Source organism: Suricata suricatta, chromosome 1, assembly GCF_006229205.1.
Source record: "Suricata suricatta isolate VVHF042 chromosome 1, meerkat_22Aug2017_6uvM2_HiC, whole genome shotgun sequence".
NCBI lineage: Eukaryota > Metazoa > Chordata > Mammalia > Carnivora > Herpestidae > Suricata > Suricata suricatta.
This window is the reverse complement of record NC_043700.1, coordinates 69,478,804-69,494,511: the sequence shown is the minus strand read 5'-3', so window position 1 is coordinate 69,494,511 and position 15,708 is coordinate 69,478,804. Positions and strand designations below refer to the sequence as shown.

The 15,708-nt window shown below is 40.5% G+C and overlaps 1 protein-coding gene across 1 annotated transcript in view; it reads right to left on the bottom strand.

Moving 5' to 3' along the window:
* Positions 1–656: 656 nt before the first annotated feature.
* The window catches only part of RNF175 (ring finger protein 175), a 34,591-nt gene continuing 19,539 nt past the window's right edge, over positions 657–15,708 (bottom strand). Inside the window, exons 6-9 of the mRNA XM_029950774.1 lie at positions 12,807–12,991; positions 7,929–8,062; positions 4,432–4,533; positions 657–1,440 (exon numbers count right to left, since the gene is read on the bottom strand). Coding sequence (XP_029806634.1) covers positions 1,320–1,440; positions 4,432–4,533; positions 7,929–8,062; positions 12,807–12,991 — 542 coding nt within the window. The 3' untranslated portion in view covers positions 657–1,319. The remainder of the gene's footprint in view (positions 1,441–4,431; positions 4,534–7,928; positions 8,063–12,806; positions 12,992–15,708) is intronic.

The following is a 15,708-nucleotide window of genomic DNA, read 5'->3' as shown; positions in this document are numbered from 1 at the left end:
CCCTCCTGCTTGATTAATTCATTCTTTCAACAAATAATTACTGAGTGCCTATTATATCCAGGCAGTGTGCTCCAAGTGCTGGAGATACAATAGGGAACAAATAGATAAAATTCTCCGCTTTCATGGAAGGGAAGACAGATAATAACAAACAAATGTATGGTATGGTTTCAGGTGTTGATAAATGCTATGAAGAAAATAAAAGCAGAGTATAGCAATAGAGATGTGTGTGTGTGTGTGCGTGCACGTGTGTGCATGCATGCATGTGTACATGTGAACAGCGTGGTACAAAAGAAGAGAGCGGTTTTCCTGCATTTGAGTGCAGCCCTCGGGTGGGTCAAGTGCGTTTGAGTGGGTTGTGGCACCTGGCGCTAGACGTTTTGGGAATAACGCCCTCTACGCAGAAGGGCTTTATGGTTCCAAAGCTGCCAAGTGGTTACCAGCACAGGGGGCAGAGAAGACTATCTCCCTGAACTGTAGAGTGCTTAACAACTCTGCCTACTTCTTTGAAGATGTTGAACTGATCAGAAGATACCCGTTGTAACTAAATGTTGTATGTAAGAAGTACATTATCAGCCAAATTAGAGGTAGGATGTCCATGGCAGTTTGTAACAAATGTGTTGCATGCATTGATTAGAAAATGATCACAAAGGGACAGATGCAAAGCATGCTCTATTTGTTTATTCTGTTGTTCATGTTAAAACCAAATACAAACAGAGGCCAGACTTGAAAACTTCCTCAGTTGACAAAACCAAGTTAGTCATACGAACGAAGCTGAATTTAGCTTATTTTGCAAGACAAGCAAGGCTAACTTGACCAGGGTCACTTCTTGCTTACACCTCTGAAAATCATAAGCAACCCTTAAATTATTCTCCCAAAAGTGAGATGAGGTGATCACTAACCAATTCCCTTTCGTTTACGAAAATTCCTGTATCATAACCAATCATCATGAAGAATAAACAGTCGCTGCCTCCACACTATATATATAGGCTGCTTTATAACATACAGCTCTGAGCCTCATTCTGTGTTTTGGTCTGAGTGCTCCTGGTTTGCAAACTATCTTTTTGCACAATAAATTTTTATTAATCGCTACTTCACTGATTCATCAGTTTTACTTCTGTTTTTTTTTCCTGAACTTTTGATATTCAGCTTTTCTCCAAATTCTTTCCACATAGACAGACTGCCTTATGTAAGGCTCAGTTCTCTAAACTCTTGGGATCATCTCTGAAATTAAAAACAAGAATATCGATATTAAATGTAGGATCGAGGATTTAAAAATATTTCAACATGCAACACGTTCCTTCTGGAGTGAGTCTGCTGTGCTATTCCAGCCCTAGTGAATAATTAATGCCTTGAACTATTCCGATCACCACAGGTTGCCAGGCCACCAGATAACGAAGCCAGTCCAGGATTTGTCCGTATAAAAAGTGTGTGCGCTCCCAGCTAAATCTCAGTTAAGGAGGTTGCTCTATATACAGCCAAGTAGCACAAATATTCGTGAATATCATTTACAAATATACTAATGCAATGAGTATTTCCTTTCTTGTTAATTCTATGCGCTCATTTAAAAACTCCTTACGTGATTTTTATAGCATTTGATTATCATTGCTATTTATATTACACCAAATTTCCAACAATAAATTGAAACAGTTTACGGTAAAATGTCAAACTACAAAACAAGAATAGGGGTGCCTAGGTGGCTCAGTTGATTAAGCCTCCAACTTCGGCTCAGGTCATGATCTCACAGTTCGTGGGTTCGAGCCCCAAATCAGGCTCTGTGCTGACAGCTCAGAGCCTGGAGCCTGCTTCTGATTCTGTATCTCCCTCTGTCTGCCCCTCCCCTGCTCATGACATGTGTCTCTCTGTCTCTCAAAAATAAATAAATGTTAAAAAAAATTTAAAAAACAAGAATAAAAGGCAAGGGTCATATACTAAAAGAGAAAGGAAGAGGGGATGACGATACTGGAAAACCAAGGATCATGGAAGCTTCTGGAAGTGAGCCAAACCAGCCTTGGTAACTCACTGTGTATTGAAAAGAAAACCATCACAGATAATATATACTTTTTCCTGGTTTCTTTGATAAATTGTGCTAAGGGCATTTATTTAATACATAATATCTCTGATAGCAGCGTTGCACACATAAAGACAAATATTTCCCAAAAAGTTTTTCTTTTTACTGAGTCTCAATAAAAGGAGTACATGTAATATTCAAAAGTTCATCTTCTCAAGACTGTATGGAGTAACCAATTGTCCTTTGTTATCTAAAAATTTTTTAATGTTTTTATTTATCATTGAGAGACAGAGAGAGACAGAGCATGAGCAGGGGAGGGGCCAAGAGAGGGCGAGACACAGAATCTGAAGGAGGCTCCAGGCTCTGAGCTGTCAGCACAGAATCCAACGCGGGGCTTGAACTCACAAACTGTGAGGTCATGACCTGAGCCAAAGTTGGATGCTCACCTGACTGAGCCACCCAGGTGCCCCTGTCCTTTGTTATTTAAATGAGCATTTAAGATGACATTTATGATCATATTATCACCAATGTTATAACAAAGATATATATATTTTAGTTTATACGTTATTAACCAAAAGCGGTTCAGGACTTGGTCTCTTCATATCAGAAGGGAACTTCAGGGAGAGGGGATGCACTGGAAGGAGGGGGAACAGATGGAGCTGGTGGCTGCAGGGGTGCTTCCTCTCTGTCGCTGTGGCATGGCCCTAAGACACAAAGACCCATGGGGTCCCCTCCTCTGCTGCCCTAATTGCAAACCTTTCCTTGATTTGCAGTCCTCAGAGAAGTGCGGGCATTGCTGCCACCAGCCATTGTTCAAACTGTACATTCAGGTTGGTGAAGAGTAGGGGAGAGGGAACAAGGGAGGGGTTCCCTTCAGCATTGTAAAATTTAGGTGGCTGGTAGACAGAAAGTATGGAAAGGCTGTCTCTTATAAGAAGAGATAGTACTTGGCGGGTTGATGCCAACCTCTCAATGTTGGCTGGTTACGGTGGGGCTGTGTTTCAATCCCATTTCCCGCCCTGGAAGAGATATACAGGAAGACCTTGGACTGCGAGCAACTTGTTCTGTGAGTGTTCCTCAAGATGAGCAAACGTTTCTAATAAACTTTAACTTGATGAATAAGCCCTGTCTTGCAATACATAGTATGTGATGCTGAATGTCACATGATCACAACTGAGCCAATGGTTCTTGAAATTTGCTTTGATATTCCAAGTGGTTTGGATGACAAGCATGTTTCCACATGAATTATGCTTACAAACTGAGGTTTTGCTGTATTATGGTCTTGAGCCAGTGGGGTTGAGGACTAAGTCTTTGTAGTCGGTTCTAGATGGGGCCATTGAGGCTTCCTGTGACTTCAATTGGAGAACTCTGGTGTCTATAAAAATCCTAGCTGCTGCCATAAGCTGTCTGTAGTTCCTCATTTTCTTTCAATGTTACTATCACTAGGGTTTAGCCTAAGACAAGATGAGGCATGGCAAGGAATTTAAAAGACCAAATCCAGGGAGAAAATAACTTTAATTGTTCTGGAAACAATAACATTTAGTATATCTTAAAAATACTTTTTTATTTTTTATTTTTTTAGTAGTTTATTTTCAAATTGGTTTCCATATAACACCCAGTGCTTCTCCCCACAAGTGCCGTCCACCATGATCATCACTCCCTTCCCTCCCTCCCCCTCTACTTTCAGTCCATGGTTTGTTTTCAGTATTCAATAGTCTCTCATGATTTGTGTCCCTCCCTCTCCCCAGCTCTCTTTCCCCCTTCCCCTCCCTATGGTCCTCTGTTAGGTTTCTCCTGTTAGACCTATGAGTGCAAACATATGGTATCTGTCCTTCTCCGCCTGACTTATTTTGCTTAGCGTGACACCCTCGAGGTCCATCCACTTTGCTACAAATGGCCAGATTTCATTCTTCCTCATTGCCATATAGTACTCCATTGTAAAAATACTTTTTTTATATACTAGTTCACATTTGGGGTTTTTAAAATTTCATTTCTAGTCTATATATTTATCTACCCACCCACTCATCCCATCCACCCATTACCTGTCATCCATCTGTCTGCCTACCTATCCAGCTACCCATCCACCATCCATCCATCATCTACTTATAGATCTATCATCTATCTAATCCTTCCATATATTTACCCCTCTCTTGCAATATCCCATCACATTTCCAGTAAAGCCCTTACAGTGGAATATATGGACTATAAAGAGTATAATGTATTTTTTTTTTGGCACTTAAGTTCCTACCCAGAGTAGTAACATAGACACTGGGGAGAAGAGAGACCAATAGGTCATTTTGAAATAAATAGGGGAAAACAAAGCTTTCATCTAAAACTGTAATGAAGATAATGAATATTTAAAGACTGCATTAACAGAAACATTTAAGATAATATTTCACAACTTTTTTTTTCTTAAAGGATACGGGTTACTGATCATCCTCTTCAAATCAACCTTCTCTTTGCAATAAGGGCAAGTCTGCTTTTTGCCAACTATACACCAACCTCGGATGCAGAATTCGTGAAAGCTTAGGCATCTTGTTAGGGAAGTTTCTAGATATTAAGAGGCAAGGTCTGCTTCATGATGGCATAATGGAAATGATCCCATCTGTAGGATGAAGTAGAGGGTAAGAATGGCAGTCAGTCATGACTTGATTGTGCACATCACTCTTTCAGGAAGGTTCTGTAGGACAATGGAACCCCAGGACTATGAATTTGCAGTTAAGAGGTGTGATAGCTTTAGGAACTTGAGAAGTTTGCATAGCTTCTTGGCCTTTGTTGTTCTTGCTGCACTTGATCCTCCGAATAATTAAATTAGATAAAGAATATGAAAGTGATGGAGTGCTTGGGTGGCTCAGTTGGTTAAGCATCTGATTTCTTCTCAGGTCATGGTCTTGTGGTTTTCCGGTTCAAGGCCCGCATTGGGCAATGTGGAGACAGCTCAGGGCCTGAAATCTGCTTCGGATTATGTGTCTCCCTCTCTCTGTTTCTCCCCTGCTCGCATTCTGTCTCTCTCTCTCTCTCTCTCAAAAATAAATGAAGATTAAAAAAAAGAATATGAAGGCGCTTTTTTACAGTAATATTTTATGTAAACATCACACTGTATTAACGCATCTCCCTGCTTTGCTGATTGTGCATTTCTCTTGCATTTACCATAGCATTTCCCTGTTCTACTTTTTGTGCATGACCCATTACCTACTGTGTAATCACACTTGTCTTAGGCACCTAGACAAGCTTAAGTTACTTGTAGTCATAAACCATACATTTATGGAGATTTCTATTAGCTTCATAAGTCTTATCTCAAGTTTTTAAAATTACTGATAATGAGCCATTTATTTTTAATAGAATATAAACCTAGTAAAATTCTGAAACACTAGGCATTTATAAATTCATTTGTATATATTGCCCTGTCTGGAGGGCTTCGCCCTTTGCCCCCAAAGTTGAGAACAAATCCCGTGTTTTCCCCCAGGACCAAGGAATTGATTCTATTAGAGCTCATATCACACTGTATTATGACATTCTGTGTACACCCATGTCTCTCTCAGACCACATGGCGCCTGTGGGCCCAGGTCTCATTCTTCCCTGTACTTAGCACCTTAAGCAGTGCCTATGTGCCTATTTATTAAATAAACATTTGAATGAATCATGCAAAACCAACTACTTTTGCAAATATATTTTCTCCGATTTCACAACATTGTAGATTTGGGCAAAATGATTAACAGTAATGAGATCCATCCTATTGATATGTTTATTTCTACAGTTCTTGATCCCAATGTGGCTTTTTGAATCACAATCACATGATTTTCTGACTAGCCTGCTACAGGTCCATGTGAACAGCAATGATGTAGAAGTCTTCTCCCTAATAAATGGGAGTGTAGAGCAGTCAAGGCCGTGTCTATAATTCCTCAATATTAGATCTGTATGAAACTGTTTCCACTATTTTACATTTTTGGAATTGAGTGACTTTTGCAATAGGCTTGGATTAACATAAAGTGTGTATTAAACAAAGATTTTATTACAAGTTTTTTAATGTTTGTTTATTTTTGAGAGAGAGAGAGAGATAGCATGACAGAGAGTGAGCATGAATGGAGGAGGGGCAGAGAGAGAGGGGGAGACACAGAATCTGAAGCAGGCTCCAGGCTTCAAGCTGTCAGCACAAAGCCTGATGCAGAGCTCGAATCCATGAACCATGAGACCATGACCTGAGCCAAAGTCAGACGCTTAACTGACTGAGCCACCCAGGCACCACATTATAACAAAGATTTTAAACCAAAACCCTTATAACCTTTTATTCAAAAGTGCTGGAGTATGGCCTCATCTTCCAGAGAGGTATAGCGTGCAGGTGTCACAAAGCCAGCACTGAAATGTCCATGTCCTCTTTAATATTCTCTCTCCTATTCAAAGTATCGATGCTGAAAAGTCCCCAAGCTGGGAGAGATGCTACAGAGCGATACTCAGATTTCTTCCCCGGCCCCACCTTGTCAATATGACTCACATTTGCCCACTCCTTGCTAATATGACTCATGCTAAAACGGGCCACTAACAATACTTCCTGCAAAGCAAATTTAAAAGTAACTACATTTTAGATTTCATATGCACACATGTACAACAACAATCCTTAAGGGCTTTTAAAGGTGGAGGGAGAAAATATTTCCCCTTGCAAATTGCAGAAGGGCCTCTGATCCAAGTAAATCATATTTAAAACTAGGGCTAGACTTGGAAACTTTCTACCAAACAGGATAGTTTTTTTGGGAAAGGTACCACACTGGAAAACCACCATGAACTCCATGTGGGATATTTTTGTGTTTCTTACCTTAAAATGGTAAGGCTTAAATATCAGGAGAAGGTCTCCTATTACATTTCAGATGCATTGACTCCATTTTTTAACTCTCAGCATTGAATAAATGGAATCATAGGCACTGCACATCTAGAGTATTACTAAGTTAGGTGGGCTTCAGAGGCAAAAGACAGATGGTTGAACCACATCATAATGCCAGAGGTTTGAACTGAGTGTAGAGCAATGCTATAAAATTGATATTGTTCTGTAAAATAAAGATAAATGATACCCTCTTTTCCCCTATTTTTAGGAGAGAATTAAAATAACAATTGTCGGCCAACCCAAACACAACTTTGGTATCCAGAGTTATGTATTTAGGACTCTTGATCCTAGATCTTTCCGCATGTTGAGGTCTTCCTCAACAGTTACTGGAATTCCCAGAGAATCTGGTTTCCAGGCCTAGGCTTGTCTGGATCCTAACACCTAAACATCCACCAGCCGTTTGGGTCAGAACTCACAGACAGAGGAGCCAAATGGTTCAAGAACTAGATTGTCAAGTTTTGGTCCCTCCTTTTGTGATCTGACATGTCCTGCTGCCTGCGGCATTATCTTCTTTCCAAGACCAGAGCTGAAACCTACCACTGTTGACACAAGTAAGTTCCTAGGATTATTTCCAGGCAAAGCACACTTTTTGTTTCAGTCCTATGCGATTCAGACAGAGGCTCCTTGTGGAATGCCCTGAGTTCCTCCTTGAACCTGAACTCCACTCTTCCTCACACCCACACCTTCTCTCCTAGGTCCTTCTTGGCTGTCTGTTACTTATGGCTTTGCCGACTTTCCCAGCCAGCGTCTTGTACAGACGCTACAGCCTTTCTGTCCGTGTGTCACGAAGATCCATTTTTACAAAGAAAATTATTGGCAGAAGAGGTTCCTCTAAATTAGCAGTTCAATAGTTAGCAGGGTTACCAGAAAATCTCAGCAAGAGAGATGGCGGAGGATGAAGACCTGGGGGTTGGGATGGGGGCTGAGCAAGACAGAGGAGGTGGGGCCAAGAAGAGGGAGGAAGGTATGAGACCGTGCTCCCTGACTTGCCGTGACCAACACGGGTTATTGATGAAGCCCGATGGTTTCCTGTGAAAAGGATACACATGATTGCATGAGAGCTGGTAGGTGTTCTCAATGAGCCCTTCTTCATTGAGCTCCACAATGATCTTCTGCCCACAGACGGCGCAGACATTGTCTGACAAGCTCCTTGTGGGCATCCCACTGCCACTGTAGAACTGTTGGGGGAGATGCACAGAGCACTGTTAGAACGGAGAGCATGTACCATTCATTCTCTGAATACAGAACGCCACTTCCAGGCTCTGGGACATAGAGTCTCCTCTGCTGCTTCATTGATTTAGAACTTGAAACACTTTTTCCCATAGAAACGTGTTAGTGTGGTTAGGGTTTCCAGGAAAAAACCCACTGAACTCTAAATGGACCTAGAATACATTGCTAATTATAACTTCCAATTTAACCTCCCCATTAAGGAATCCTTCAAGAGGCAAGGTTTTTATCCAGGGCTGTAGTTCAGAGTCACCCAGGAAGCTTTTTAAGCTTACCCATCGCCTGACCCTTTCTTTTGTTCTGGAGACCCTGATGCATAGATCTGGAGTAAGCTAGGGCGTCTCTATACTGTTTACTTCCCATGTGATGGGAGGCAGCAATGCTTTCAGAATTCTAACCAGGGATGCCTGCATCTTTCCAGTGCTGCAGATGAAGGGTGATTCCAATATTAGCAGCACATTAGAATCCCCAAGAAGCTGTTTTTTAAAATAAATAATTATTTTTTTATATGTAAAGGAAAGATATGAAGATAGTACAAGCCCCCATATTCCTTACACCCATTTCCCCTATTATGACCATCTTACATTAGTATGGTATCGTTGTCACAACCAATGAACCAACAATGACACTTATTATGAAACAAAATACATACTTTATTCAAGTTAGATTAAAATTTTTTTATGTTTTATTTTATATTTGAGAGAGGGAGAAAGACAGAGTGTGGGTGGGGGAGGGGCAGAGAGCGAGAGAAGGAGACCCACAATCTGAAGCAGGCTCTAGGCTCTGTGCTGTTGGCACAGAGCCCAACACGAAGCTCAAACTCATGAGGAGTGAGATCATCACCTGAGCCAAAGTCAGATGCCTAACTGACTGAGCCACCCAGGCACCCCTATTCAGGTTAGATTTTTAAAAAATGAATGTCCTTTTTCCGTTCCAGAATCCCAGTCAGGATACCACTTAGTTGTTATGTTTCCTTAGGCTCCTGTTGGCTATGGTGGTTTCTCAGATTTCACTTTTTTTTTTTATATGACTTTAACAGTTTGGGGGAGTATTTTGTGGAATATCCCTTAATGAGAATTTAGCTGATGTTTTTCTCTTGATTATGCTGAGGTTATGGGTTTCAGAGAGAAAGATAACATTCTTCTCACACCGTAGCAATGGTACATGCTATCAGACTCAACACTGTTAATATCAAACTTGGCAGTGTTAATATCACTGCTGTGATGCAGTGTTTGTCAGGTTTCTCTACTATAAAGTGACTCTTTATCTTATTCCTTTCTAATCTCTACTCTTTGGAAGGAAATCGCAAAGAGCAGCCCATTTATAAGGAAGGAGAGTTATGCTCTACCTCAGTATCAGTGAGGCTTCTCCAGAGGAAAGGAACTGATAGGGTGTGTATCTAGACAGGTGTTTGATCAAACAATTGAGCATTACAGCCTACCCAAGTTGACCCAGAAAACTTAACTATATAACCTTCTTAAGGTTGGAGTATCTACATAAATTATGTGGACTTCTTCTGCATAAGAGATTTGTCTATCCTCCCCCATTCATTCATTTATTCATTCATTTATATCAATATAGACTCATGATATTTATTTTATACTTTGGGTTATAACCCAGTGCTGCTGCTGCTGCTGCTATCACTATTACTACTACTACTACTACTATTACTACTACTACTACTATTACTACTACTGCTACTATTACTACTACTACTACTATTACTACTACTACTACTATTACTACTACTGCTACTATTTTGTTGTACAGATTGTTCCAGCTTTGACCACTGGGAGCTTTTTCAGTTGGCTTCGTATCTCTTTGACTTACCCCATCATTGTGGGTTTTTGGTTTGTCTGTTTGCTTGTTTTGAGCACATCCTTAACTTCTGGCAGCACAAGGCACTCCGGGCTCATTTGTATTTTCCCTACCAAGACCTAGAATCAACCATTTCTCTAAGGAACCCTGGTGCCTTTTCTTGTAGAAAAGCATTGGAAAAGATCTGGACACTAGGTGTGCTCACTGCTACTGGGGTGTCACTGCTTCTAGGCTTCTTAGCTAACAGAACAAGGAAATACATCTGTATATACTAACCCCTGTGTATAACATAGCAATAGATGTTCCTATATGTATCCATATCTATATTAAAATACATATAATCTATATTAAGCTAAACATGAGTTCAGACTGATGTCTTTAACTCTATCCTTTACTATATGTATCATTCTAGCCTTCTCTTCTTGCATGTCTATAACCTTCTGAGGGTGAGAAACATAGTTCCCACTATGGTTCAACATGTACTGAGTTGTTCAGTTCCAGAATGCATGTCCAGCAGTATCAGAATTGTTAGCTCACAGCCCTGAGAGAAAGCACTTTATGAACTAGAGTACATTGCTATGTTCAGTTCCTTTGCCTTTAATCTTAGATCTTATTTCAAAGCACTTTCTTCTCCTGCTCCCTTCAGCGTGGTTATTTCATGCATTTGTAATACAGTTAGTTTATCTGTCACAGTCTACATTCTGTCCTGGCATTCTCTCACATCCTAAATGATTTTTCGGACTTTTACACATCGTTACACCCTTTCTGCTACAAAGTCCTATTGATTTTGACAAATACATAGTGTCATGTATTTACCATTACAGTGTCATAGAGAATAATTTCACTGCCTTAACAAATTCTCTGTACCTCACTATTCAGCTCTGCTTTCTCCCTAAACCCCGATCCGTTTCCCATCTCCATAGTTGTGCCCTTCCAAAAATGTCATATAAATGGAATCATATAACATGTACCCTTTTCTGACTGCCTTCTTTCACTTAGCTATATGTATTTACAATTCACCCATGGCTTTGCATGGCTTCATAGCTCATTCCTTTTCCTGAGGAGCTTTTAAAACAAAGCAGATGCATTGGCTCCACTCCCAGAGAGTCTGACTTAATTAGTCTGGGGTGGGGCTTAGGTACCGGTGTGAGAATGGAAATTTCTCCTTCTTTGCTTCCTCCTTACCTCTGTCACACACACACACACACACACACACACACACACACTCACTCACTCACTCACGCACTCACGCACTCACTCACGCACTCACTCACTCACTCACTCCATCAGTTCAAGTCACTGGGGGCTGTGCCAATGGCTTGAAGCCGTGGCTTTTATGTATTTGGTAGATGGAGTTAAGATGACAGAGGATGACAAGGAGTTGAAGACTGGTGGGGTGGGATCAGGTGAGAAGTCTCCAGAAAATTGGTGCTTAAAAACTTGTCTTGTGAGATTGAGTCTCTTCTCTCTGATCCACTGGAGAACAAAGGACACACAACTCTTCTCTCCCTCTCCTGTCTATAAATAAGTACAAGAGGCTTTGGGAATGTTTTAAGGAGTATGGCTTCTGTCTTTTGCTGGAGGAACTAGGAGTGGGAATGCTCTCTCCTTTGCTCACCTTAAACATTATATAAAAGGCAGTTATCCCATAGATGACACATGGCAGGGGAATTCCAAAAGGTATCCTGTTCCAGCATGTCATGACAGAAGTCAGATTCCAGACTATAGGAAAAGAGTAAGATAGAGCCTACAGAGATGGAGAAGGGCAGACTGGGTAGGGATGGTCAAGGTCAGTCTATTTAGTCTTGCCTCATAAACAGATAGAGAGAAGAATAGTCTGAATTACACTCTTCCCTTGCCATCCACACTAGCTTGTCCATTTTGTATCTGCTGTGACCAATAGGCTGGTAGAGGACAGAGACATGGAGTTCCTGAAACAACCAGGTCGTCCCTGAAGCCCCTGGTTTGTAAGTCTTTATGAGATGTGATGTGTCAGACATAGATGAATGTTCCTAATATCTGAACCTGAAATCCATCTAACCAGCAAGTATGTCTATTTGGAGGTTTAATCTTAAGAGGGTTTAAGAAAAAGCTGTTAGGGATATTTTTGAAATCCCAGAGACCAATATACAGTCAGAATACATTTAGCACAGTTTTGTTTCTCCTACTTCTTCTAATGCTATCTAATGATACTGATCATTATGTGCTTTATGTGCATGAAATAGGACTTTCTGTGTTAGGCATATATAAAGGTTTTTGTCATTATTTAATTTTTACTGATCCTTTCAATGTTGGCAACTGGAGTATGCTAGAGATGGTTACTTCCAAATAATAGTTATTTTTAAATATTTACTTATTTATTTAGAGCATGTGTGCATGAGCAGGGGAGGGGTGGAGAGAGAGGGAGAGAGAGAATTCCAAGCAGGTTCTGTGCTCAGTGCAAAGCTGTATGTGGAGCTTGATCTCATGACCTAGAGATCACAACCTGAGCCCATATCAAGAGTGGGTTGCTTAACTGACCAAGCCACCCAGGCGACTCCCAAATAATTATTGTATTTAAAAAGATGCCTTTTGGGGTACCTGGTTGGCTGTTAGTAGACCATATGACTCTTGATTTCAGGGTTGTGAGTTTGAGCCCCACATTGGGCTAGGTATTACTTGGAAAGAAAGAAAGGAAGGAAGGAAGGCAGGCAGGCTTATTTCCCAACAACTTTATATAAATGGGAAGTATATTTTCTAATCAATTAGCAAAGATAATTTTTGATGCAAGGCAAATCAGGGAGCAGTTCTCGATTTCCGAAAATGGATGCCAATGTGTAAGAAGAGACCATTTCTCCATGCACCATAGTAGTGTCAGAGAATGAAAGCAACACTTACCCCTATAGTAGAAGCCATATAATCCGAACAGATCTCTGCAAAATCTCTCCCCATTATCCCATAGTAGAGGCCATAGAACAAGGATACAATGCCAAAGTCCATGGAATCTCTAGCCTTGATTCTATTGAAAACGACAGCAAGAGGAAATAAGAACATGGCATATGAGGGACTCAAGAAGGATCCAGCTTAGAAGACATTCCCTGCCATAGTTTCTTAACAAAAAGTTGGGAGTATTTTTTTAGCTGATTTTTTAAGACTTTAATTGATTTTTTTAAAAGTCTTTTAAGTTCTCTAGATTCTCTTCAAATTTTTATCACGCTGTGGTAAGTGGACAAAGTAATTCTTGAGAGGGTCTTCTAACTAGCGGCTCTGAAGCTGGGCTGTGCAAAGAACGGCCTGGGCAGCTTGTAAAACTCCCCATCCCCCCGGCACCCCAGGCCAATTACCTCAGACTCTCTGAGGGGGAGGGTCCTGTGCAGCAATATTTTTGGAAGCTCTCCAGACTCCAGGTGATCCAGTAAACAGCTAACATTAAGAGCTTCTTTAATGGAGTAGCATTTCTCAGCCTTAAATACAGATTAGAATCGCCTGGGGAGATTTAAGACTCCGCTGCTCAGGAGCTGTGATGCAAGTGGCCTGGGGTGGGGGTTGCACGCAGTGCTTTTTAGAAATTCTCAGGTGGAGAATCCCTGCTATCAAGCTTAGATTTTACGGAATACTTTCAAATCCTTCACTTGCCCAACAAATATTTGAGGTAGATATGATTATCTACCTCATCTGCATTTTAAAAAACAGATTTAGAAAAAATGATTTCCTTAACATGACAATTGGTACAAAACAAAACTGGGGATCACGCTCCAATTTTGAGGCCCTCTGCTACCATGCCATAGTGACTATGTGTCAATCAGAAAAAATATTTTGCAAGTTGCATCCTATTTCAAATATAATAGGATTCTTTATGATACCCCCACACCCCATTTTTAAGAGAAACATTTCTTCAAAAGGTAACCAATTAGCTCCTGATTTAATTTCTGAATTTTAATCATTGCACATACGGTTTGTTGTATCTCTCAACAGTTTCAAATATTAGCCCTGGGCCTGGGTAGATCTGATGGAGTCAGGAAGGGAGGGAGGAGTGGAGGGCAGCTGGGGAGTTGGCCCCTGGAAACTTTCTGGTTGTTTTCTGCTCTGTGAATTTGAAGAGGAAATGTAAAGGCAGACAGCTTTGTAGACTTAGAGGGTACAGATCTCTTGGTGATGTGAATTGGGAATTCCAACACAAATGGTGACTTTACTCTTTCAAGATCTGCCTGGGTATATTTGAGAATTGGGGCAGTGGGGAGGGATGAAGATGATCTTCTCGCCATGTTCAGGGGAGGATGTATTATAATTTTACTGATAAAAAGTATAGTAAGACTCGTGTTTCCATAAAAAAGAATCCTAAAACAGCAGTGATCAATAACACTAAGTAGTGAAAGAATAGTTCCTTCCCAGCCTGAAGGGTTAAGTTCCTGGTATGCCTCGTTGTAGAAGTCATGGTTAAGAAACTTAAAATCTTATGGAAAGTAGTCTTGTGACAGCTATAGGCTAAGTGACTTCACAAAATTCCTTATGAATATTTTTACATTCACAAAATAAAGCTGTATTGACAGTATGCTGAAACACAAAAGAAATCAGTATCTTTCTATACACAGAATAATACAGAAATCAGAGATCTGTACACTTTCTATGCCTTTCCTGCTAGAAAATGGTAAGAGCTCCTGCTCTGAAAATTTCCCGAAATGCTTCTAAAATCAGATTGTCGTGTTGCCGTAGGAAGAGTCCTTCCCTTCAGAGCTGACACTCCGTCCAATTGTCTGACCTATTTTATGAATTGCCAATTTCTGGTAAGGTCCCAGAGCAACTTCAATGTGAAAGGTATTCTGGGGAATTTTTATTTGCGCTGCTTTCCACAGCCATGTGGTGTGTTTTACATTCCCTTTCCAGACCACAGCTGATTACACAGCCTTGGCTCTGCCTGTGAGAACCTCATCCACAGCCCATGTCGGCAACCAACTCTCTCACGGGAGCTCAGTTCTGAGTTCTAATTATCCTGATTTCCTTGACTTGTCACAAGACTTTCTTGCTGTTATTTCCTTACCTCTCGTTCAGGTTCTAAGCACTTAGTTTTGTCCTTTTCTGACTGTCCCCAGCAAAAGGGATTTCATAAGTACCAGAAACAAAATTCTAGAGTAGTGCCGTTCACGGCAATACAGAAATAGAGATTAAAAATTTCCTCATAGCCACATTAAAAAGAAACATGAAATAATTTCACCAATACATCCCAAACACTGTATTTCAGCATGTAGTCAATTTAATAATTATTTTTTCTTTTTATTTTCTTAACATTATTTTTCAGACTTTGAAATCCAGTCTGTATTTTACAGTTCTAAAACATTTTATTTCATAGTTTAGGTGCTCATAGTCACATGACCTATTGTACACTGCACCGGACACATAGTTCTAAAGGTCTGGAAGGAAGAAGCTATGTACAGGGAAATGACACTTCCGAGTTTTATGGAGGGGAAATCTGTAGTTCAGTAAGAATTACTCAACCACAAAATGTAGACCTGCTTTTAATGGTGAGGTTTAACATTTGCCTATCAAGTACAGATTCTTTAAAAAAATTGATGTTTTTATTTATTATTTTTGAGACAGAGAGAAAGCATGAGCTGAGGAAGGGCAGACAGAGGGAGACAGGAAATGAAGCTGGCTTCACATTCACAGCAAAGACCCTGATGCAAGGCTTGAACCCACAAGCTTCAAGATCATGACCTGAGCCTAAGTCAGATGCTTAGCCAACTGAGCCACACAGGTGCCCCTCAAGTACAGATTTTCTTTAAATCTTATAATTTTTCAAAAA